General features: G+C 47.8%; 10 protein-coding genes and 1 non-coding gene across 11 annotated transcripts; 4 read left to right on the top strand and 7 right to left on the bottom strand.

Annotated features, from left to right (window-relative positions):
* Positions 1–568: 568 nt before the first annotated feature.
* EV420DRAFT_t72 lies at positions 569–640 on the bottom strand. The gene has a single exon. It is a non-coding gene; the product is annotated as a tRNA-Met (tRNA).
* Positions 641–1,396: 756 nt separating this feature from the next.
* EV420DRAFT_1637809 (uncharacterized protein) lies at positions 1,397–3,104 on the bottom strand (the record flags this gene model as incomplete). The annotated part of the gene is made up of 4 exons (XM_060476760.1): positions 1,397–1,570; positions 1,625–1,707; positions 1,767–2,223; positions 2,289–3,104. The coding sequence occupies 4 exons, from the start codon at positions 3,102–3,104 to the stop codon at positions 1,397–1,399; spliced, it is 1,530 nt and encodes a 509-aa protein (XP_060335366.1).
* Positions 3,105–3,710: 606 nt separating this feature from the next.
* On the bottom strand, positions 3,711–5,075 carry EV420DRAFT_1515539 (heme oxygenase 1). The gene is made up of 4 exons (XM_060471896.1): positions 4,702–5,075; positions 4,184–4,653; positions 3,951–4,124; positions 3,711–3,897 (listed from the first exon to the last, which is right to left on the bottom strand). The coding sequence occupies exons 1-4, from the start codon at positions 4,869–4,871 to the stop codon at positions 3,782–3,784; spliced, it is 930 nt and encodes a 309-aa protein (XP_060335365.1). The 5' UTR covers positions 4,872–5,075; the 3' UTR covers positions 3,711–3,781.
* Positions 5,076–5,312: 237 nt separating this feature from the next.
* EV420DRAFT_1637807 (uncharacterized protein) lies at positions 5,313–6,908 on the bottom strand (the record flags this gene model as incomplete). Its single annotated transcript, XM_060476759.1, has 8 exons — positions 5,313–5,333; positions 5,384–5,676; positions 5,739–5,905; positions 5,954–6,014; positions 6,071–6,443; positions 6,511–6,557; positions 6,609–6,785; positions 6,854–6,908. The coding sequence occupies 8 exons, from the start codon at positions 6,906–6,908 to the stop codon at positions 5,313–5,315; spliced, it is 1,194 nt and encodes a 397-aa protein (XP_060335364.1).
* An 805-nt stretch (positions 6,909–7,713) lies between these two features.
* EV420DRAFT_1724656 (uncharacterized protein) lies at positions 7,714–9,493 on the top strand (the record flags this gene model as incomplete). The annotated part of the gene is made up of 5 exons (XM_060479813.1): positions 7,714–7,923; positions 7,975–8,250; positions 8,301–8,338; positions 8,400–8,727; positions 8,766–9,493. 5 exons carry the CDS (start codon positions 7,714–7,716, stop codon positions 9,036–9,038), a joined length of 1,125 nt encoding a protein of 374 aa, XP_060335363.1. The 3' UTR covers positions 9,039–9,493.
* On the bottom strand, positions 9,369–10,849 carry EV420DRAFT_1475753 (uncharacterized protein; the record flags this gene model as incomplete). The annotated part of the gene is made up of 5 exons (XM_060469288.1): positions 9,369–9,548; positions 9,599–10,052; positions 10,100–10,256; positions 10,307–10,621; positions 10,672–10,849. 5 exons carry the CDS (start codon positions 10,847–10,849, stop codon positions 9,369–9,371), a joined length of 1,284 nt encoding a protein of 427 aa, XP_060335362.1.
* A 300-nt stretch (positions 10,850–11,149) lies between these two features.
* EV420DRAFT_1515523 (uncharacterized protein) lies at positions 11,150–12,921 on the top strand. The gene is made up of 4 exons (XM_060471895.1): positions 11,150–11,789; positions 11,845–12,063; positions 12,142–12,365; positions 12,427–12,921. The coding sequence occupies exons 1-4, from the start codon at positions 11,202–11,204 to the stop codon at positions 12,818–12,820; spliced, it is 1,425 nt and encodes a 474-aa protein (XP_060335361.1). The 5' UTR covers positions 11,150–11,201; the 3' UTR covers positions 12,821–12,921.
* Positions 12,922–13,222: 301 nt separating this feature from the next.
* On the top strand, positions 13,223–15,380 carry EV420DRAFT_1263876 (glucoamylase; the record flags this gene model as incomplete). Its single annotated transcript, XM_060467197.1, has 9 exons — positions 13,223–13,378; positions 13,435–13,532; positions 13,584–13,762; positions 13,811–13,955; positions 14,007–14,166; positions 14,222–14,497; positions 14,556–15,030; positions 15,084–15,179; positions 15,235–15,380. The coding sequence occupies 9 exons, from the start codon at positions 13,223–13,225 to the stop codon at positions 15,378–15,380; spliced, it is 1,731 nt and encodes a 576-aa protein (XP_060335360.1).
* Positions 15,374–16,761, top strand: EV420DRAFT_1033775 (uncharacterized protein). The gene is made up of 3 exons (XM_060465418.1): positions 15,374–15,825; positions 15,879–16,337; positions 16,387–16,761. Exons 1-3 carry the CDS (start codon positions 15,654–15,656, stop codon positions 16,662–16,664), a joined length of 909 nt encoding a protein of 302 aa, XP_060335359.1. The 5' UTR covers positions 15,374–15,653; the 3' UTR covers positions 16,665–16,761.
* A 154-nt stretch (positions 16,762–16,915) lies between these two features.
* EV420DRAFT_1033594 (aspartic peptidase domain-containing protein) lies at positions 16,916–18,996 on the bottom strand. The gene is made up of 10 exons (XM_060465417.1): positions 18,533–18,996; positions 18,393–18,481; positions 18,283–18,342; positions 18,050–18,232; positions 17,729–17,999; positions 17,509–17,670; positions 17,393–17,459; positions 17,276–17,339; positions 17,111–17,224; positions 16,916–17,062 (listed from the first exon to the last, which is right to left on the bottom strand). The coding sequence occupies exons 1-10, from the start codon at positions 18,751–18,753 to the stop codon at positions 17,019–17,021; spliced, it is 1,275 nt and encodes a 424-aa protein (XP_060335358.1). The 5' UTR covers positions 18,754–18,996; the 3' UTR covers positions 16,916–17,018.
* Positions 18,997–20,245: 1,249 nt separating this feature from the next.
* Positions 20,246–22,038, bottom strand: EV420DRAFT_1637800 (aspartic peptidase domain-containing protein; the record flags this gene model as incomplete). The annotated part of the gene is made up of 9 exons (XM_060476758.1): positions 20,246–20,397; positions 20,449–20,512; positions 20,568–20,634; positions 20,683–20,841; positions 20,900–21,170; positions 21,221–21,403; positions 21,454–21,513; positions 21,564–21,628; positions 21,704–22,038. 9 exons carry the CDS (start codon positions 22,036–22,038, stop codon positions 20,246–20,248), a joined length of 1,356 nt encoding a protein of 451 aa, XP_060335357.1.
* Positions 22,039–22,336: the final 298 nt, after the last annotated feature.

The following is a 22,336-nucleotide window of genomic DNA, read 5'->3' as shown; positions in this document are numbered from 1 at the left end:
CACCTGGCTAGTCCACTTTCAAGTGTAGACAGTAGGGTATGCACTGTGGTCGATGGTCAATTGATCATAGGACCAACTGTACTCTGCTCGCATCACTCAACGTGGAACGGACATGTCACATCCAAGAGGACTCAGGAGATTGCCAATATGTAAAAGAAAAAGAAAAATGCATTGATCTCCCAAAGTCCCCACAACGAACTGCAGGATCCTGAACCATTCATCATCCATAATTCAACACTGCATGATGGCTTAAATAGTGGAGGCTCAAATATTGAATTTGAAAGATATTTATTTTACTTATATTTGAGGCTAAAATAGGCAAAAGAATTTGCTAATATCTTTTCGATATTTGTGAAATTTGCCTCAAATCTTGATAAAATCAGAAATATCAAAAACATATTGTATTTATTTCTTCTATATTTTATATAGAATAGAAAATGACTAAAAATAAATATCTTTCAGTTTCAATATTCAAGCCTGATTTATTGAAGCCATCACACAGTGTCAGTGGAGAAACTGCATAATCGGAACCTTAACAAAGATATAAGTCAATGGTCATAAAGAATCATAGCAGCAACTTGTTTCGATCAAGTGACCTCGGGGTTATGGGCCCCGCGCGCTACCACTGCGCCATGCTGCTATAGTAATAGCCTGAAGTCAAAGCATATAAAAGGTCTCAAAACCGAACGAGCAGTCGCACAGTCACTCAGCGTTCCGAGTCCCTGTGTATACAGACATAGATGATGTGGATGAACAATGTCAATTTCTGACCCCCTGCTCGAAGGCTTGACATTAGACGCCTCCTCCGTATTTGGCACTTGCTCTTGTCTGTGCTAAAAAGTCGTATTCGGGAGAAGTCCCATTCGAAAATTCTGACACCATGTTGGTACCACATGAACTAGATAGCAAAGGCAGTTACTTACATTACTTCTATCCAAAAAGGCATCTAAATAATACCCATCTTACGCCTCCTTTCCAGTATTGAGTTCGACATCATCCGCACTCATCATCTGGGTCGTCTGTTTATTTACCTGCGCACATGCTCATAGCAAGCAAAGCCTCCCAGAGCGTGTTGCTGAAACCTTCGGGAACGGTGGCTACTGATCGCGATGTTCCCGAAAAATAAGGAAGGCGATCATTTGGCTGCACCGAATGTCCAATATTCCAGGTGGTGCATGCCAAGGAACGTGTCGGAGAAGATTGAAGGCTGGAGCCCCAAGGCGAAATGAGAGTGATAAACCAATGCCAATGTTTCCCGTTATCGAGAAGGGTTGTCGATGTAGTAGACCGTACTAATGAAATGTATGGGACATCTATTACCGGTTTGTAAAGTTACGAGCGGGCGAACAATCTCTCGGCAATTTTTGGATGAAAAATTAATCTTTACTCTATAGCATCAGTCGGTTTTGGTAGAATGGCAACATATCTGTACAGTCATTGGTGATTGTCCGACAGTGGATATATGGCTCCAGGAAATTAGATTGTCCAGGGAATCTGCGTCCTTTTCCACGAAGTTTCCCCAAGGGTTTCCAGGGGTGAGTGATGCCTGGGGGTTGACGCGAAAATAAAGCTGAGAAAGTATATCAGTGGCAATGCAAATAGAGGTATACGCATTGGATCTTACACGCTGCTGTGATATATGGCTTCCTGACTTGGAATAGAGACGGGCGAACCAAGCGTATTGAGCAGAGTCGATGGCAGTTGTCACTGGGAAAGTCTCGGCTGTTAGTAGAACCCATAGGTTGTAACACCTAATACTTCCTTACCAAGGTCCAAATGCCTTCGAATGTAAGGATGATCTTCTCCAAACACATCCAAGATCGTCTGTTCGTGCTCAAGGAACCAGGAATCAAAATGGGTCCCTACAAGTTCTCTGGAAAACCCCCGTCCTACCGCAAGACAGAGTGACTCCAATGTGCCACATGTCACAGGGACACTTCCGTCAGTAGGAGAAAAGAGTCCAAGACAGAAAAGCACATCGTCCCAGGCTTCAGAATATACCCCATTGTCAGACGATGCAATAGGCTCGCAATCCCAGTCCGGGAAGGAAGAATAATTCGGGTCGACGATCAGCTTTGTCACTCCACTTTCAAGGAGAGAGGGAATAGATTGGATTCGCTGATCTGTTGATGATGCGGGATCAATGGCATTGAAAAGTACGACGAACTTCCTGGTAAGGGGATTGATGTAACCGACAGATCCCACCGGAATGACCTGTTTCAACTATTGGAATATCATTGTTGTGGTCGTGATTGAAAGCTATTAGGCTTCGTGAGGAGTATGAATACGAAAAAATGTGATGACAAACAACAATATGGCCGGTGTAACCACCACGACTCGCCAAACATGGCCCGACGTGCATAGTCGTCCCTTCGTACGTCCAAAAACGGAAAATCGTACTTCTTGCAAACGACAGAGATCCAAGAGGCAGCAGAGATATCAGCTTCATTGATATTGGTAGTCAACGAAATCAAGCATTTCCACTCCTCGAGAGGCGCTATTAGGCGCTCCACTATCACAGACGTAGCCCCCATTACGGTGAGATGCCTCACTCGTTTGCCAATGGCTAATCGTTCGCATGCGCAGGGTCTGGGATAATCAAGCCGAAAATTGAAAGCCACCCAACGGCGATAGTGATAGATAATCGTTAGGTGCGTGATCTGAGGGGGTATCCAGAAGTGGGGGATGTGAACCTGAGGATCGTCCAGGAAGTCGACATAGATATGAGTCACATCTCGAGGCGGATTCGGGCCGCGGAATATTCTTCGAAGCGTAGATTCTATGGCCCTATTTGTCGCAATGGAGGGTTCGCATTTTGTATCGTAAAGTATTTGTGGCATGACCATATACTCTACCCAAATTGTTATGGTACGGCAGAGCATCGCGTTAGAAATAGTATGCATCGGCTTGACGGTATACAGATGTCCTTTACTGTAGGAGAAAGGGATCCACAAGTGAGTGGAAGTGACCTCCTTCATGATGGCTGACCACAGTCTGGAAACGAGATTACAAGTCGTGAAAAGGTCAATGCGCTTCTCAGTGTAAATCGGACACGCCCAGAGTTCGGTGAGAATAAGAGATACGAGTTCTACTGGAGCCGCCATAGTGATTTGCAGCGCTCGGAATCGTTTTTAAGTATCCGTGGTCGCAGGAACAACAATCAACTAAATTTCAGGATGGAAACAGTACGACCCCTGAGTCCCTCAGATGCTGACTAAGCTCAGATCAGGATTATGTCACCAATTAAGGTTCCATTCCACGAAGTTTTCGGACTTGGCCACAGGCCCGCAACTTGGTGCTGTTGCTTTTCCGCCGACCCTTTCGAGTCTCATTGCCAGGGGGAAGCTGGTCCTCTGGAATTCCACTCACGAGAACGTGCATAAACAAGTCTTCCCCTCCCACGTTGAAATATGTCATATATTGTTAAACTGACGCGAGCTTAGGCAGCAGGGGTTTCGATACACCGGTCCTATATAAATTTCTAGGTAGGCGCCGATGAAAACGAACAAGGGTTATTTTGGTGTACGTCCTAATACTTGCCGTGAGGCTGCTAGACTTCGTGGACCCCCATGGGAGTGTAGATTACCCACATGTCCCCGAACAATACTTCACGACATATTTTCATGGGGAAAAGTGGGCATGCCGGCGAATAGGAAAGGAAAGCTCGAGTTACCAGGTTGGAATGTCCGGTTGAAAGAATGTAGATTCGTTAGTTGTGTATATCCATAGTTTGTGCATCATATTACAAGTCGTGACTAAATCCCAGATCCCAGACAATCCATTATTGCGACTTGGCCTGCCAAAGTGAAGCGATCCAGTCCTCCACAGCCATTAGCTTGGCATAACCTTCTTCCCCCATGAAACCGCCAACGACTAGAATGAAATGGGCTATGCAAACTGTGGAAACGGTTGATGAGGAGAATATTTGAGGCAAGGGTCTTGCAACACACCTGCCGCAACCACAGACATGACGGTAGATAGCGGGAATGATTGTTCGCCCACGGACCCTTGTTTAACAGGGGCAAGAAGATCCTTAGAACTCGACTTCTTGGCGGCAGGCTGTATAGAAGCAAATATCCCATTGTTGAGCGCGAAGACAGTCTTGGCTTCTTCAGAGATGGTTTCTATGGAACACGGGGATCAACTCAAGCTGGAAGTAGACTAACGAAGCGGGCTACGTTACCTTTCACAGCCTGGTTCGCACCAGCACCCGCATCCATGCCTCCTCTGAACCAGTCCTTAATGCGTTTCATTTCTCCCAGAGACGCTGTCTTGGAGGAATGGAGCTCCTTAAAAAGGTAGAAAGACAACCCCTTGTTGTCTTCGAGTGCATAAGCTTTAGCCAGAGTATGTCGAATAGTCTGGCCACCGCTAAGATCGCCAAGATACCGCACATACGAGTGTGCTAATAAAGGAGCCGGGTCAGCTGAATTGACCAAGTCCTGTATTCGAGTCACATATTCCGTGAGAGCTGCTGGCGTGTTGGACATGAGTTCAGAATGTATCCGATGTGACTTCCACGAAGACTCGGGGACCTGAAGGAGGTGTGAAATATCGGCAGCTAGCGAAGGCGCACGCTGGAGAAGGGCCGGGTTGTAGGTGGGTTCCAGGACTGGGTGGGTGCTGTAGAGATCCAAAGCGCGCTCAAACGCACTACATGACGGGTTCAGATGTTTTCGGAAATGGGAAAGCGCTACTCACTCGTAAATGTACCACAGCATCATCAAGAAACGAGCATACTCCTCCTTGGCGAGTTCGCCTCGTAGCAGGGCGTCTGCTCCTTCACTGTGCTGAACATTCTGGTGGGCCTCCTTGGTGCCCTCCTTGAGAACGGCAGAAAGGGGCTGCGAGTAGTCTATGATAGACGGCATAGGGTGGTGATGATGATGGTAGAGGGAAAAGAGAAGATACGCACTGCGGCCTAAATTGGTTGGAGACGCTGTGATATTTATGTAACTCCGAGTCGTAGCCCACGCAGCTGGATCAAGACAATCCTGTCGCAGGAACCTCTGAGTGATGCTGATTCGGATCCGGATTTCTGTTCTGAAGGGGTAAAAAGAAGGCACTGAGCAGCGCCACGGGACGATCTGGTCTTATCAGATACAACCCGGGCAAATAACTAGAGCCCAGATCTTATCAGGATGGCCCCTATATTTCTTGACAAAGATAAGCTGATCTATTTACTAGGTAATACACTGGGGGTTTCGTAAGTAGCGAGGTGGTAGTACAACGTTTAGTGACGAAAAGCAAAAATAGGTTCCATGAGAAGTTCGAAAAAAATGCATGGGCAGATCGGAGAATATAGTCATCCATCACGACTCGGCAGAGAAATGCTGTATTATGTCGTCAGAATGAGCCAAGTCCGCAGCATCCAAACACTCACAGTTTGTATATGAGCCATCGTAGGCGTAGCAGGAATAGAAATAGCTCGAACCCGTGGGGCGACCTTTGCAGGCGATTCTCTCTCCTTCTCCTTGTCCGACAAATCGGTATCCCATTCAGGAAACCTCACCTTGAAATCGAGCGATAGCGGTACGGGCCGTAGAGGTTCCGGGTCTGAGTCTTCGCGCGTCTCGTCGACATCGACATCGGAAGTTTTGTCCGAATCGACATCACTTGCGTTCTCATAAGCTAGCGTCACAGTTGTAGACCCGTGGTTATTTGACCGCGAATGATCTAAGGGAGGGTGGTCAACCAAGGAAAAAGGGTCATCAAGATGGGAAAGATATTTGACGTACTGGGGCTCGTTCCCATGAGGACACCTCCGCCAATGACACGCCATGAGACGGGGAAGTATCCTCTTTTCATGTTCTCTTCCTTCAACGACGTGGGTTTTGGGGGCAAGTTATTATTCAAAGGCGGCCGTTCTGGCGTCGGTCCCTTCTCTCCAATTTGTTCATGGATACTACGCAATCGTTCAGATAGATGCCTAGCATTAAAATTAGACACTTACAACCGACAGGAATCACCGTTCGGACACTTCCGGTCCGCTTTGTAGTATCTACAAAGTTTAGCTAAAACGATCAATATTGAGTTCCAAGCCCTTACGGAATCGTATCAAGACGCGTACTTTTATATTTCAACGCCGCCGTAGAACATGTCTGAGAGGTCTGACGGGTAGAGGTAGGATGCCTTGAATTGAACGCGTTAGGAGCAAAGGAAGGAGAAACGATCGTTGTTTGGCCATGGACGGGAACAATAATGGGGCTCGTATAATCACGACCGTCGCGATCTTTCTCCACAGACGCGGTCTCATCGGAAGGCGAGCTAATCGGCGACGTCGGCAGAGGGAAAGGATAGCACTGATCTGGATGATGTGGAAGAGACGGCGACCATAGCGGCGGCGCTCCGCCATAGACTCCGGAAAAGGGCGGCGGAGACGCTACGTAGCACGGATAATGAAGTGGCGGCTCCCCTGCTGCCTGACTGGTTTTCAAGGAATTCTAAGAAGAGTCAGCAACAGGATATAAGTCCTGACAGTAAAAATTCACGTTTATACGGGTAGCGAACATCATTTCTTTTGATATCTGCTAGTTTGTCGCTCATAGAAGGGAGATCTAGCTGGACTTTTAGCGACTAGTGCTGTCAAAGTGAAACTTGACGCGTACCAGGGTCTACGGGGTGAACAAATCGACACCACAGGCCGTTCGAACAACTCCCCGATAGGAAGTAACGACACGCCTTGGAGCTTCGATTCACTGGTGTAGGACCGATGACGTGAGCAAAGTTGCATTCTTCGGCGGACTTGGGACATTGTGCGATCTGAAAGAACTTGCATGGTTTTGCTACAGAGCACAGAGGGAAAAGTAAGTCAGAATAAATATTCGCCAAAGCGATGAGGCTGAACACGTACTATGTCTTTTCTTGAGAGGTGGTGGTTTCTTCACTTTCTCTGTCGTAGGCAGCATTTTAGAAGGAAGGCCGGTATCGCAGACGTGATACAGCGGGCCACAGAGCTGCGTAGAGGGCGAAAGGGAAGCTTGTGCCAGACGGTTATTATTCTCCTTAAATAATAAGGGGAAAAGGATCATCGAACCCTCCGGCACCCAACTCTAATATCCGGCCTGACGCCTGCTGAAATATATGCTAGACAGAAATCAAATTGGGAAGGATTGTCTTAGTGAGTGTGAACAAGGAGAACAATGGACGCCTGCTATCCAGGCTGACGTCCACCGTTAATATTGACTGTACAATTCGTTTCCGCACCTCCCGTTCTGGAGACAAAGTTTCCCGGCACGAGGAAACCTGGAACATGAGCGGGATCTTATGAAGGCATCCGTGACAAAAGAAGGACGAGAAAGACAATAAAGACCCAGCAGATGGACTAGTCCCGGCTGATGGTATCCCGCGCTTATTGTCACTATGCTCTAATGACGAGCACACGGCCTGTACCTGTCTTATTGTTTGCCACAAATCGGGGGCTGCCACTACAAATGGCAAGTGCCGTCTATTTTCCCCGGTGGTGAATCAAAGCGTGATATTTTCAAGTACTTTTGATATTGCGTGTTGGTGTCTAGGAAACGTATATAAGTTAGTAATAACGCAGAGATGGAAGAACTATACCACGGTAATGAGCACTGGTGGCTGGAGACAACGTGTTATCTGAGTCGGAAAATATTGACGTGGACAGGGAGCTGCTGTTTACTTTATCACCACAAAAACTTTAATTTGTTGACTTCGGCATGATCGAGTCAGGCACGGCTTGTTACGACGATGCCCACCGTGAAAGAACCTCCTGAGACCCCGCCGGCGCCGCCAGAAGAGCTCGATTCTTCCGAAATTTTTTGGCGAGACATCCAGCCTTGGCTACAAAGCAGCGGATACCAACTGCGCCGGCGCTATCGTCCCAGATGGGTCCCAGCATGGAAGCAGCGCAAAACTTCGCTCTTCTGGTGGGAATTTGAAGACTCGATAAAGGCGCATGTACGTCTTCTGAATGGACGATTGGCATGGATGTTCACATTTTTCGTCTAGCACCCGTCAGTGATGGACGCAAAGCGCATTTCGGATGAGAAGCCGGTGATGCTCAAACGGATCCTCGTGTCAGAGCATCCTCACGAGGAGGAAGTAGCGAAATACCTCAGCTCCGTCTCCGATACGAAGAACCATTCAAATGTTCTCCTTGAGGTTCTTACCCCCCCTGGGGACGAGGACGTGAAGATTCTCGTCATGCCTTTGCTTCGGCGCTTTGATGATCCTCCCTTTGATACCATTGGTGAAGTCGTTGAATTTCTCCGTCAAATCTTCGAGGTATGAGGACTGCGAGCCGCATGTCATCAACTGACGTTGTAAGACATCAGGGACTTCAATTTCTGCACCATCAAAACATTGCTCACCGGCATGTCCGACGCGCCTTTTCCTTTTTCCCCCCCCCCCAGCTAATTGTCTTATTCATCTAGAGACGTGGGTGTTTTGAACATACTTATGGACGGGTCGATGTTCCCAGACGGCTATCACCCTGCGTGTCAATCGAGGACACCAGACTTCAAGCACAAAACCCGGTTCGTCTCTCGGACCAGCTCTTCGCCTCGATATTTCCTCATTGACCTTGGCTTGTCGATTCGGTTCAATGATTCCGAAAAACGCCTCGTCGTCCCTATTCGCGGAGCCGACAAGACTGTACCCGAGTTCAAAGAGCACCCAGGAGCTCTCTATGACCCATTTCCAACAGATATATACTATCTGGGTAATTTTATCAGAGAACATTTCTTCGAGGTAGACTTATCCGTTCCATTGCGGAAGGGGAGGGCTGACTATAATCACAGGGCTCGGATTCGCCGGTCAAGGCAAAGTTAGGTCTTGAGTTCATCAGACCATTAGTAGACGAAATGTGCTGCTCAGATCCACTGAAGCGACCTTGCATCGACGACGTTGTTCAGCGGTTCGAGACGATTCGACGATCGCTGCCAGAACGCAAACTCAAGTCTCGATTGGTCAATAAGGACGAAGACTTTATCGAGTCGGTAGAACTGGGCTTTGCACACTGGCGCAGGCGAATACAGCATCGTATTCACCATGATCCAGTCCCAATTCCGTAGCATACATCCCGTTCTACACCCACTGCAACTGCTTCGTTCTTTTGTGCAGATTACCCCATTATGACTTGGCTATGACCGCTCGTCAACACTTACCTACCTTTCTATACCCTCTCTTTCTACGCGCGATATCCCGTTTCAGATTTGAAATGAGGTGGGCCATCATCGCGTTCTAAATAGGCGTTGATTGCTTGTTTTGACATTACTACACTCTCAAGTTCACCGCTACCTCCATATCGATATCCAAGACTTTACAAACGATGAGTAGGTTAGAGTTGATATAAAATAATACATATACTACATTCGCAACCGTGATTGTGAGTCAAGTCCCCATTATTGAGTATCGTTAGTGTTGGTATCAGAAGTCGTAAGTAGAGGTGTTCGTTCCGTTGCGGTTTCAGGGGAGGTAGGCCGTGAATGTGATGGTGCAACGGGTGTTCGTGATTCTTCCGTCAGAACGGTCCGCGTCGCCAGATGTGGTGGCTGAGTGACATCTGCCTTGCACACCGGACACTGATGGACATGAGAAAATGGATGTCCCAAACGTAAAAAAGAGCACGTACAAGCTTTTTGCGCTGAATCAACCACTCATCCACTTCATCCAGATGAAATATGTGATGACAAGGTAGTACCCTAACCTTGTCACCCTTGGCAAACTCAGAAAGACAGATGGCACACTCTTGTTGATCCTCAAACCACGGATGCATGCCTTCAGGTTCCGGCGGTCGAGATGTAGATGGTCGCTCTGTTGATGTCTCGTGCTGCTCAGCTGACTCTACAACTCCGCGTTCAAGGTCTATCGTAGATTTCGGTGGTTGGGCAGGGTGCAAGCCTTCGCCGCCCTCATGCTTCTCCCAGCCTGCCCCCGTCCAGACTTGCCATGGCAAGTTCCGGACAATATCTTCGGGAGCACGATCGCGTTGGGCGGCTCGTGCGGCTCGAATGCGATGAATCAGAAGAGTCATGAACGTAAGAGCTGAAGGAAGCAAAAGAATAACAATAAAGGTGACAATAGGACTGAAAAGCAATGAGAGAATGCCGTTAAACGGAGTGATACGACATACGAATACCACTCCCAAGTGGAGTAGTCCGCGGTAATAAGCAAAGACAGCGTGCGGAGACCAGAATGTGAAGTGTTCGAGGCTGCAATGAGAGATGAAAGCTGTACGTAGTCAGAGTGCTTGATGTAAGTGGCAGAAATCTTGACATCAGAAGCGTCCTCTGCCAACGGGTCAAGCCATTGTCATTTCATTGGAGAGCGACGAACGCACCAGGACTGTACATGTTGACGAGCGTGTCAGGAAGTCCTGAGATGTTCGGATTTTCTCCTCCGACAACGACAGCTCGTGCTCCCAGCCGCTGGGCCTCTCGGACCTTGTTCACGAATTCGCATTTGCCTCGCTGTACAAGAGCTATCCACGTCTCAGACGGGTCTGGCTCGTATGGCCCGCTCAAACACAATCGAGGACATCCGGTATTGGGACGGGGGTCAGATACAGAAGGATCCGTTGAGCATGGCGTCGTGAAGGAGTTGACTGGGATCACATAGCCCAAAATCGGTCCTGTAATTTCGGCTCCAAATGCAGCTACAGAACGTAGTAAGCACTACATATTTGGCTTGAGATGAAGAAGTTACCCGGCCGCGAAGAAAAAGAAATAACGGGAGAACGATCTACAACAGAGACAGTGCTTTCAGCACCCCATGCCCAGCCCCACCAGCTCTTCTCCGACCGCGATCCAAACGAGAATATGTGCCGTGGACGAACGCTGGAGACAAGAGAGAGTACGAGAATGGGGCAGAGCAATCTGCGCATGGTGGTTGTCGTGAAGTCTGAGGATCGCCTAGATTGCTCTGGTATTCCGCAAGTGACGAGTATTCCACGTGCTTCATCACTCGATGTCTCTCAGTTTTACAAGAATGTTGCATATCTGGGGCTTTATTATCGAAACTACTGGGGTCTTTATATCATGGAAATAGGGTGCGAAATGGGTAGTCTACTGTAAAATGTCAATCCGACCTTACCATGCTTCTACCGTCCCTGTTTGTACACTTCCGCGCGAATTTATGCGATGTACTATATCGGGACAGTCGCGGTCAAATCAAAGGAACCAAAAAATTCTTGTGGATCTTCATTTTGTTTTCTCCTCAGAAAAGGCGCGCGGATTATGCTCCATTTTATACAGAGACAATGCCTGAACAGGCCCTTTCGTCTCTATCGAGCATTGTCTACTGCTTCTCAAGGAACAGAAACCGTTAACAAGGACGGCGAATCCTTCCTACGGCAGCAACGGACCCCAACCCCACGCTCACCGTATACTCGTTCCCTCTATGTTTATGACCTTCCAGAGGACTACGATCCTGCAACCGTGGTAAGGGCTATTGGAGAAGAGCCCATACACCGAATCAGCCTCGGTGAGGATACCATGTATGTGAACTTTTGGACACCCGCACAAGCCTCCCGAGTTTTGAATCGCACTGGTGGGATATTGATGGTCCAGGGGATGGATGCTTCTATCAGATTCAACAAAACTGCTCAGGACACCCTAACAGCTAGTTCTGTTGCTCATCTGGGCATTGCGCATACTACGCGCGCACTCTTTGTGTTCGGGGAGTCCGTGCAGGAAAAGTCCTTGGAAGAGTGGAGGAAGTTAGCTCTTCAGTACGGGCCATTGGAAAGTGTAAATTTCGGGACACAAAAGGACAACTCACCGTTTGTCGTTATCACATTTTTGTCCGCTGAACACGCTCGTAAGGTATAGTCAAACATATACTCAACAGTATTGCCCACACTGACATTTCGTTGTATAGGCCATGTCAGGACTGAAACATAGGCATACTGTCAAGTATCGGCGTGACTATGAGGCTGCGAATAGGCCTGACGTCCAGAGACGCGTCTTGCTGTCAGGACTTAACTCTACTCTTTCCACGACCGTCTTGACGAACCATATACTCGATACGATTGCATCGATTGGCCACGGAGAGAAGATAATCAAACTAAGTCGCAGCGGCCCTAGGATTGGCAAAGCGGTGGGCAAACCTGATTTTGTCTGCTTCTATTCATTGACATTACTTCTTAGGTCGTCGACTTCACCTTGCCTTCTCAAGCGAAATCTTTTTTTCGATTCTTTCAAAACTGCGAATTCGAATCCATACGGACTGACGGTGGAACTACAGTCAATTCGGCCTATATCTCCATCCCTGTACCAAGCAATCTACAGCGGTGCCAACAGAACTATCCGTTTGTACACGAACAAGCAGGAAATTCCCAGGACAAAATTAATGGACGACTTAAATTCGATGGGGCATATCGCCCAAGTGTATTCAAAGGAGTACGTATATTACCTTTCCTCAACGCTACTGACGCCTAACTAATGCGTCGTCTGTTTGCAGAGGAATAGCACTCATTACTTTCAGCTCAATCTTCGACGCGCTCAAAGCTGTCAGCGACCTTGCAGCAGGACGGCACAATCTTGGTGATTATACGGGCCTTTCAGTATCGTTTTCCAAGAACGACCTCCAGGCAATCCTGAAGCCGGCCGTTATTGCTGAGCCGGAAGGCATCAATGGTGAGGAAGATGTTGAAAGAGAGATTGCGGGAAAGGGATCTGATCCTGCGGACATTATTGCTAATGTTATGGCCTCAGAAAACTCTGCGACCACATCTGTGGATGACGGTGCCTTTAAGCAGATACTGGAAACAATACCTGCTGAACAGGAGACTGCAGATGTAGCTGCGGAGAGTCCAGCCAAGGCAGAGCCAGCACCACCCAATACCAGCACTTGAATTAAAATTACATTATTTGAAAATAGTTCTAATTGATGACGTCACCTCGCTCGCTGTGTTACTTTCGGAGTTGAATATTTCTCGTTCTTCTTCCTTTCGTGCCACCTGTCTATCTCTGCTGACACGTTGAGAAAGTTCCAGTAAAATTCAGCTGAAAAAGGCGCCAGTCACTTGTCCACCTCCCACATGTAAAGTTTGGACTCAGTTACGATGGTGAATCACACTCCATCGCCAGCGCGGCGACGACCATACGCTTTCTTCGTTCACCTGATCCTATTTCTTTCGGTGCCGATAGCTTTGCTCTATTTCTCGGAGATATCTTTGATTAAGTCAGCTTGGTATGAGTATAAATATAGCATTGGCATTGGCGCCTTTGACAGCAACCACGACCTCACCAGCAATATGCGTGCCCTCTTCGTCTACTGTGTTGGTCTCTTTACTTCGGTTTGGGCTCAGTCGAGTGCCGTCGATGCATATATTGCCTCAGAGTCACCTATAGCCAAGGCCGGAATATTAGCGAATATCGGACCCAATGGTTCCAAGTCATCAGGAGCAAAGGTACGCATCGGTTCTGCTGGTCTTTACGACGCGTACTGACGCGATTTTTTCATCAGGCAGGCGTTGTGATTGCCAGTCCCAGCACTTCCAACCCAGACTACTTGTATACTTGGACCAGAGACTCCTCGTTGGTTTTCAAAGCGCTCATTGATCAGTAAGGTGCTCCCTTTGCATGTCATCGTCGTCTTACCGACATGTAATGCAGATACACGTCAGGTCTGGACACCACTTTGCGTACTGAAATTGACAATTTCGTCTCTGCGGAAGCCACTGTTCAGCAAGTGTCAAACCCCAGTGGAACGGTCTCGACTGGCGGTCTTGGCGAGCCAAAGTTCAATATTGATCTGACAGCATTCACGGGCTCCTGGGGAAGACCACAACGGGGTATATGCGCTCCATCTCTCCTGTCGGAGCTTTTCTGATGGTCTACAGACGGACCGGCCCTTCGCGCCACCGCCATGATTTCATATGCTAATTGGCTCGTCGCTAACGACAACACCTCCTACGTATCCAGCACCTTGTGGCCCGTCATCGAGCTTGATCTGGGATATGTCGTCACCTATTGGAACCAAACGGGGTATGGATATGTTCCATTGTCATGATTGCATGCCACTGAAAGTCGGCGTAGCTTTGACTTGTGGGAGGAAGTCTCTTCTTCGTCATTCTTTACCAGTGCTGTCCAACATCGTTCACTGCGAGAGGGCGCCACGCTAGCTACTGCCCTGGGGGATACCACTCTTGCTACTCAATATAGCACCCAGGCAGACAATATTTTGTGTTTCATACAGGTAATGGACTCTTTCGAATCCCTCCATTACAAGGAAGACTGACGTTGATGGACAGTCGTACTGGAACCCCACTAGCCTCTTCATGACAGCCAACACTGGCGGCGGTCGTTCCGGAAAAGATGCCAATACGGCTTTGGCTTCCATTCATACCTTTGACCCCTCGGCTGGATGTGATGCCGTTACCTTCCAACCTTGCTCTGACAAAGCATTATCGAGTTTGAAAGTGTACATTGATGCTTTCTGGTCGATCTACACTATCAATAGTGGTATTGCTTCAAATGTGGCTGTCGCTACCGGCAGGTATCCAGAAGATTCGTATCAGGGAGGAAACGTCAGTTTTCATACTTTTTCTCAGTTTTTTTGCCAAATCGCTCATTGTCATCCATTAGCCTTGGTATCTGACAACAGCTGCGGTTGCGGAACAACTCTACGATGCAATAATTGTCTGGAAGCAGACAGGATCCATCGAAGTCACCTCCACGTCCCTAGCCTTCTTCACTCAATTCTCCTCTTCAATCACAACAGGCGTGTACGACTCGTCCACCACGACATACAGCGACTTGCTGACTGCGGTTCAAACGTTTGCTGATGGTTTCTTGGCTATCAATGCCCAATATACACCTTCGGACGGTGGGCTTGCCGAGCAGTTCAGCAGGAGCGATGGGTCGCCTTTGAGCGCTGTAGACTTGACGTGGAGCTATGCAGCAACACTGACAGCGTTTGGCGCCAGGGCAGGCGTGGCACCTGCTTCATGGGGTGCGAGTGGGCTGACGGTGCCATCTTCTTGCTCCACTAGCTCAGGCGGTAGCGGCGGCAGCACAGTGAGTATTACATTCAACGAAGTTGCTACGACGGTTTGGGGAGGTGAGTGATTCACTTCTTATCCGACCACCTCTAAGTCGTATGTCATTACTTAGAAAATATTTACTTGACCGGGTCGATTGATGCTCTGCAAGACTGGTCTACGAGTACCGCGCTTTTGCTGAACACTGATAATTACCCTACTTGGAGCAGTGAGTCTTCCTAACTTTCATTCGATGCTTTGATGGTACTCATGTTTCCTGTCAGTTACACTGGACCTACCGGCGTCAACTACCTTCCAGTACAAGTTCATTCGCATCTACAACGGTGTGGTAACTTGGGAGTCTGACCCCAACAGAGAATTCACCACTCCAGCTTCGGGATCGGACATTATTAATGACACGTGGCGTTGATAACTTGAATATTGTGCTGGATGATACTGCATATCAAAATCGTGTAGGAATACCTGTAAACAACTGAGCAACTAAAAGATGCTTTTCCTTGGCTTTTCCTGTTGAGAAAGTCGTGGAAAATATCGGAATTGGTCGGACCGATTTTGCCGGCGCCCAGAGTGATGACGTATGACGGCTTACCTCTTCACGACATAACATTCAACAACTCTCCTGTATCTCTTCCACGACTACTCACTAATCTTAGCCTCGACCGTACTTTCATTATAAATCGCAATGTCTATGCTAGACAAGTTCAAGAAAGGAGCGCAGAAGGCAGGCATCCAAGCAACGGCCTTTGTGCAGGCGAGTTCAACAAAGGTAGCCAGCGGGTCAAGGGACTTTGTGCACGGGTTCAGCCTTCCTGGAGAGGCAGAGAAAGCGGCAAAGATTCTTGATAGCTTTTTGGGTGCGTCGTACTCAATGCTTGCTGCGCCCGTACTAACTTGGTCTCGGCGTTAGCTGATCCCGAACGACCAGAGTCGGCGCTAAACTCGATTCCAAAGGCTGTTCTACACGGTGCACGGGGTGCGTACCCATATCATCTACTTGCTAAGAATTACCTTTTATGTTGTTCTGTTATTATAGGGCTGGCTATCTTCCAAGTCATAAAGGCAGGCTTCGTCTTCTCAGGGAAAGCCGGCTCAGGCCTCGTCATTGCGCGCCTCCCAGATGGTTCATGGTCCGCACCCTCGTGCATCGCAACTGGGGGCCTGGGCTGGGGCCTCCAGATAGGCGCCGACATCACCGATTTCGTCGTCGTGCTCAACAGCGAAGACGCCGTTCGTGCGTTCTCAATCGGCGGCAATGTAACCATCGGTGGAAATATCAGCGCTGCTGCGGGACCCATCGGAACGGGAGGAAGCGTTCAAGCGTCATTGGCGCACCCGGCACCTATGTTCTCGTATTCCAAGTCGAAGGGTGCGTTGGTTGGTATGTTTATCGCGACTGTTGCTTACAGGGTGCATAGGTCTATTTGCGGGGCTATCACTTGAGGGAACCGTCCTCATCGAGCGCAAGGATGCTAATCGTGAATTCTATGGCTCACCGGTGCCTGCTCGGGACATTCTCGGTGGCCGTGTCCCTCCACCCGAGGTAGCCTCCAAACTTTATGAGATCATTGAAGCTGCGGAGGGACTAGATGAGTCGGGGTTACCAGAAGCAGCCTATGTACCCACCGCTACTGGAGACCATATCCAGATGAACAGGGATGGAAACCATACGGTCTTCGATGCTGACGGTCACTGAATTCATTATTCGATGGTGGGCCTACCTGGATCCTGACAGTGTAGAGAGAACCGCCAACTTTCTTTATGAGTTTTCTCATTTTAAAGCCTCCATATTCACATCGATATCCCCATTTCTAGTGCTATCATTCTCCACTTGTACAACCTGATTAATGAACAGGATATTTATCTGCCAAAACGGATCAATTAGGCCGTTTAGATGGATGGTAAGATCACATAGCATAACTTTAAGGTCCGTAAGATATCATTTGATAAGATCCCCGTAGCTGCGTATTAGACTGACGACATACGTAGTAGTCCAAAGGCTTTAGGTAAATAAATATATAGCTAGCAGCTCGTACATAATCTATATCCCTTACACATTGCCGCTCAAGCGAGCAGTGACGAAATCGGAATGCGCTGCAATCCATTAGAATTTACCGGTAAAGAGAAAACTGCTAAACATACCCTCAGTCGGGTCGGTCGTGGACAGGAGTTGGATGTAAGGATCTCCACGGTTGCTTATATCACTTCCATTACCTACGAAGTCTCCAAAGTTGAAGACGGCGTAAACATTGCGAACTATGATACTGACTTTCAGTACCAAGCATGAATAACTAGCGCATTACTCACGGAACGACATTCCGAGAATCATATCGTACGTTGCACCCGACGCCGAAGAAAAGATAGGTTGAAACTGTGTATTCAACGTCAAGGACGATAAAGTGCTTGGGTGCAGTGTGTACGCACCGAGCCAATGCACGACGACTGGTTTTTTGAGTTCACAAGGTCGGTTAATCCCCATAGAGATGGATCCCTAGGGAAGTTGTTAGCTGCGTACTGATAGAGAGAACAAGAAACCATACATCGTAGCATCCAGGGGATGTATATGGTAGCTATTACCGCTAAATTTGAATGTAATGTTTACTTCTTCATCGCAAGGTACAATCCATACATCGCCAACGCCTGTTATATTAACTTGGTATTCTGCACCAGAGAAGCGACTGTATATCGCATCAGCAACAGATCTGATTCAACAAGTAAATTTATCAGACTTTTCCCTGAAGATAAACCATATTCACGTACTTAGGTACCAGGTTCAATGAAGTACCACTGTCTACAACGACAGTCGCCTGCTTTGAGTTTGATGTCCCATCCACCTCGGTGGTGATAGATACTGGCTGTCCGTCTGGTCCTAATAAGCCGTCCTGGTCTAATAGGACCTGGAAATGCTGAGCGGCGGGGTAGTCGCGAGCAGTGAGTCTGGTGACCTCGAGTTTCGGTTCACTCTCGACATGACTATATCCGTCTAAAAGCTCTCCGATTGATATCTCACCGGGAAAGACATCGGCTGGATCTACACCAACATGAGCCATTGATTACCGAGAGGCACGATCGATCACGTACCTTCAGCGCGTCCCAGAAGCACCGTCAAATAGTTTGGTGTTGATGTGTTTTGCAGAAATATACGGTCCAGCACCGCGTATCCGGCTGAGGTATTCAATGTATTGTAGATGTTGGACCCGGATGTCGGTCCAAGGCCTATCAGTCCTATTCCTTCCTCATGGTCATCGTCTGGCGTGACTTCCACTGTACTTCTGGGTAAAAAAATTTCAATCGTAGGAAATAACATGACATACTGAATGCTTGATCCCGTACGGTGTATTTGGCAAATTCAAGAGTTGAAGTTTTTATGGGCCCTGGTAGCAGTAAGGATGGGGACTTGGACTACTGAACAGGTGATACTCGCCTTTCGCTTCACCAATACCATAGATGAGCTCAGAGTTCGCCCCAGTGTCGACACTATCCGTAATACTACCTGCAACCCACAAGTCTGAACTAAGACAGCCATGAGTACGGAGAAAAGGTACTATAGGGGTAGTAACCTACCTCCCGGTATCGACAAGCACTGAAAAGACTTCCCCACCAAGCGTCAAGTTCGTATAATAGCGTAAATCCGCAATATTGATCAAGGTAGAGGTCCCATTGATGTTTCCCCGTTGTAGGAGTTCATGTCGAGTTTGAACATCGTGTCGGCCTTCAATCTTCAGTTGCAATCCAGAGGAGTAGGCAGCAAGGCATAACAAGGGCAAGAACGTCGTAGTGGCCATAGTGATGAGGAGACGAGGATGACAGTCGCTTGTTTTTATCCTCCTGGTGTCCCTATAAACATTCTGATGAAACGACAGGAAGTAAAGTAGAGGAAATGGCAGTGCGTGGCAACGTTGCGAAAAGAAATAGGATATAAACCAGAAGGACACAGAAGAAGTCACCAGGCAGTGTAGTGAAGCGGGAGCTACAAGCGGCTGTACATCAGCATCATGCCCCACAATAACTTCCGACGTTCAACTTTTTGATGCTTGCTATAGAGGAAGTCGCCTGCTCAGGAGGTAGAGAACGAAAGAGCAGTTAAACAAGTTATGTTTCCCTTCTTTCCTCGTCTTTTCTGTAGGTAGGGTAGTCGTGTGAAAGCGCGACGCCATTTAGCATCACAGAAAGATTAATAGAATCCTGCACGAGAGTTCTACCTTTCGTAGAGCCGCTGGGTGGAATAGCACAGCAATCATAATGAGTACTAGTGGCACAGTTCTGAATGGTCAGATGGTCAGCGTCCCGCGTTCATGCTTCTTCGCCCATAAAAATGAGTGATGGAGGTTACCATAGGTTTTCATCCATGATATTAGAGAGACAAGAATACACGCTTGGTTTCGAAGCGAGCTAAAGGAAGATGATGGTGAGTGGAAGACCTATACTTAGTAACCGATCGTCTCGATGATCGTGCTCTTGGCGCTCTGGTGCAACAATTAGGGATGACCACCATACCCGTACACGAGTACTTAACACGTACGGGCGACCCGTAACCGTACCGTAATGGTCTTTTTTTGAACGCTCGACGGTATAGTACGGCCGTAAAACGGTGATACGGGCGATACTGCCAACGCCCTACCCAGTTGTGGTATAAATTGTACCGGGTGAGGTGTAAGGAATGGAAAATTCCTTGGAACAGTACTTCCACACTGATCACCTTTCAAAGCAACCTCAACTACTGTGAAACCTTCTAAATGCCAGTGGGGCGGTGAGACTTTCGCACCTCCTCTCGAGGTAGCCTCCAAGCTTTATGAAAACATTGAAGCAGCGGAGGGAATAAATAGAGATCACACCCAGATGGACTGGGCTGGAAACCATATGGTTTCGACGCTGATGGTCATTATTCGACGATTGGTCCTATCCGGATCATGGTGGAGAAAGAACTGCAACATTCTGTAGTTTCCTCGTTTTCCATGCCTCCATATTGACGTTTGAGATATCTCCGTTTTTAATGCTATCCATCTCCACCTGGTTAATAAACAGGATATAAACAGATAAAAAATTAGGCCGTTCAGATGGGTGGTAAGATTGCATAGCATATATAAGGTCCGTAAGGCATTATTTGATGAGATCCTCGTATTGCGTCGACGGCACACGTAGCAGTTCAAAGATGCAGATAAGCAAGTATTAATAAATTACAAACTTAGCGCTAGCGGTCCGTACCCAACTCATATCCCTTACACATTACTTGCCGCTCAAGCTAGCAGCGACGAAATCGGAATGCGCTGCGATGCATTAGAATTCATCGGTAAATGATAGACCGCGAAACTTGCCTTCAATAGGGTCAGTCGTAGATAGGAATTGAAGGTAAGGATCTCCACGATTGCTTGTATCATTTCCACCAGCTACGAAGTCTCCAAAGTTGAAGGCGGCGTAAACATTGCGAACTATGATACTGACTTTCAGTACCAAGCATGCATAACTAGCGCATTACTCACGGAACGACATTCCGAGAATCATATCGTACGTTTTCCCTGACGCCGAAGAACTGATTGGTTGAAACTATTGATATATAACATCAAGGACGGTAAAGTGCTTGAGAGCAGTTTGTACGTACCGAGCCTATGCACAACGGTTGATTTTTTGAATTCACAAGGCCGGTGTATCCTAATATAGATGGATCCCTAGAAAGTTGTTAGCCGCGTACTGACAGAGAGAACAAGAAACCATACATCGTAGCGCCCAGGGGATGTATATGGATGCTATTACCGCCGAACTTGAATGTAATGTTTATTTCTGCGCCACAAGGTACAATCCAGAATTCGCCGTTTTCTGCTGTAGTAAGGTACTCAGCGCCAAAGAAGCGACTGTATATTGCATCCGCAACAGTTCTGATTCAGCAGATAAATTTACCAGACTTTCCCTTGAAGATAGACCATATTCACGTACCGGGGTACTTGGCTCAACGAAAAACCACAGTCTATGACGACAGTAGCCTGTTTTGAATTCGATGACCTATCCACCTTGGTGGTGATAGATACTGGCTGTCCGTCTAGTCCTAGTAAGCCGTCCTGGTCTAATAGGACCTGGAAATGCTGAACAGCGGTGTAGTCGTTGACAGGGACTTTGATGACCTCTAGTCTCGGTTGACTCTCGACATGACTATAACCGTCTAAAAGCTCTCCGATTGATATCTCACCGGAAACGACCTCTGCAGGATCTACGCCAATATGAGTCATTGATTAACGAGAAGGACGATCAATCACGTACCTTCGGTGCGTCCCAGAAGCACCGTCAGGTAGTTTGGGGTTGATGTGTTTTGTAGAAATATACGGTCCAGCACCGCGAATCCGGCTGAGGTATTCAATGTATTGTAGATGTTGGACCCGGATGTCGGTCCAAGGCCTATCACTCCTTTTCCTTTCTTGTTGTCAGTGTCGGGCGTGACTTCCACTATACTTCTGGGTAGGAAAACTTCAATCGTAGGAAATAGCATGACATACTGAACGCTTGATCCCGTACGGTGTATCTGGAAAATTCAAGAGTTGAAGTTTTTATGGGCCCTGGTAGCAGTAAGAACGGAGACTTGGACTACCGAACAGGTGATACTCACCTTTCGCTCCACCAATAGCATATGTGACCCCAGAAGTCGCGCCAGCGTCGATGCTATCCATAACACTGCCTGCAACCTATAAGTCTGCACTAAGACGACAATGAGTACAGAGAGAACGTCCTACAAAGGTAGTAACCTACCTTCCAGTATCGACAAGCGCTGAAAAGACTTCCCTACCAAGTTTCAATGTCGTATAATAGCTCATATCTGCAGTATCGCTCAAGGGAGAGGTCCCGGTAATGTTTCCTCGTCGTAGGAGTTCATGTCGAGTATTAAGATTGCGTCGGCCTTCAATCTTCAGTTCCAATCCAGAGGAGTAGGCAGTAAGGTACAGAAAGGTCAAGAGCGCCGTCGTAGTAGCTATGGTCGTGGTAGAGAGACGTGGATACTCGTCGCTTGGCCTTATCCTCCTGATGCCGCCATTATAAACCCCGGAAAGCAAAGTAAAGGAAAATGGTAGTGCGCGGAAAGACATGATACACTTGCGGGAATAATGACAGATATGAACCAGAAGGATACGGACGAGGTCAGCGGGCACTGTAGCAGCGAAGCGGGAGCTGCAAGCGGCTGTACTTCGACACCACCTCCCAAGACAACTTCCGATACCTAACCTGACGCCCACCGGTGAAAGCGCTCGCCCTAGAGGGAGCCGCTTGATCACGAGATGGGGAAGGAAAGGGTAGTTAGACAAATTATGTTTCTCTTTTTTCATCTTTTCCGTATGAAGCAGGGTGATATGAAGACACGACACTATTTAGCACCACAAAAAGAGT

The sequence above is a fragment of the Desarmillaria tabescens genome (assembly GCF_030435595.1).
Source record: "Desarmillaria tabescens strain CCBAS 213 chromosome Unknown EV420scaffold_6, whole genome shotgun sequence".
Taxonomy (NCBI): Eukaryota; Fungi; Basidiomycota; class Agaricomycetes; order Agaricales; family Physalacriaceae; genus Desarmillaria; species Desarmillaria tabescens.
Note: the sequence above shows the minus strand (reverse complement) of the source record. Positions and strands in the feature narration are given on the sequence as shown.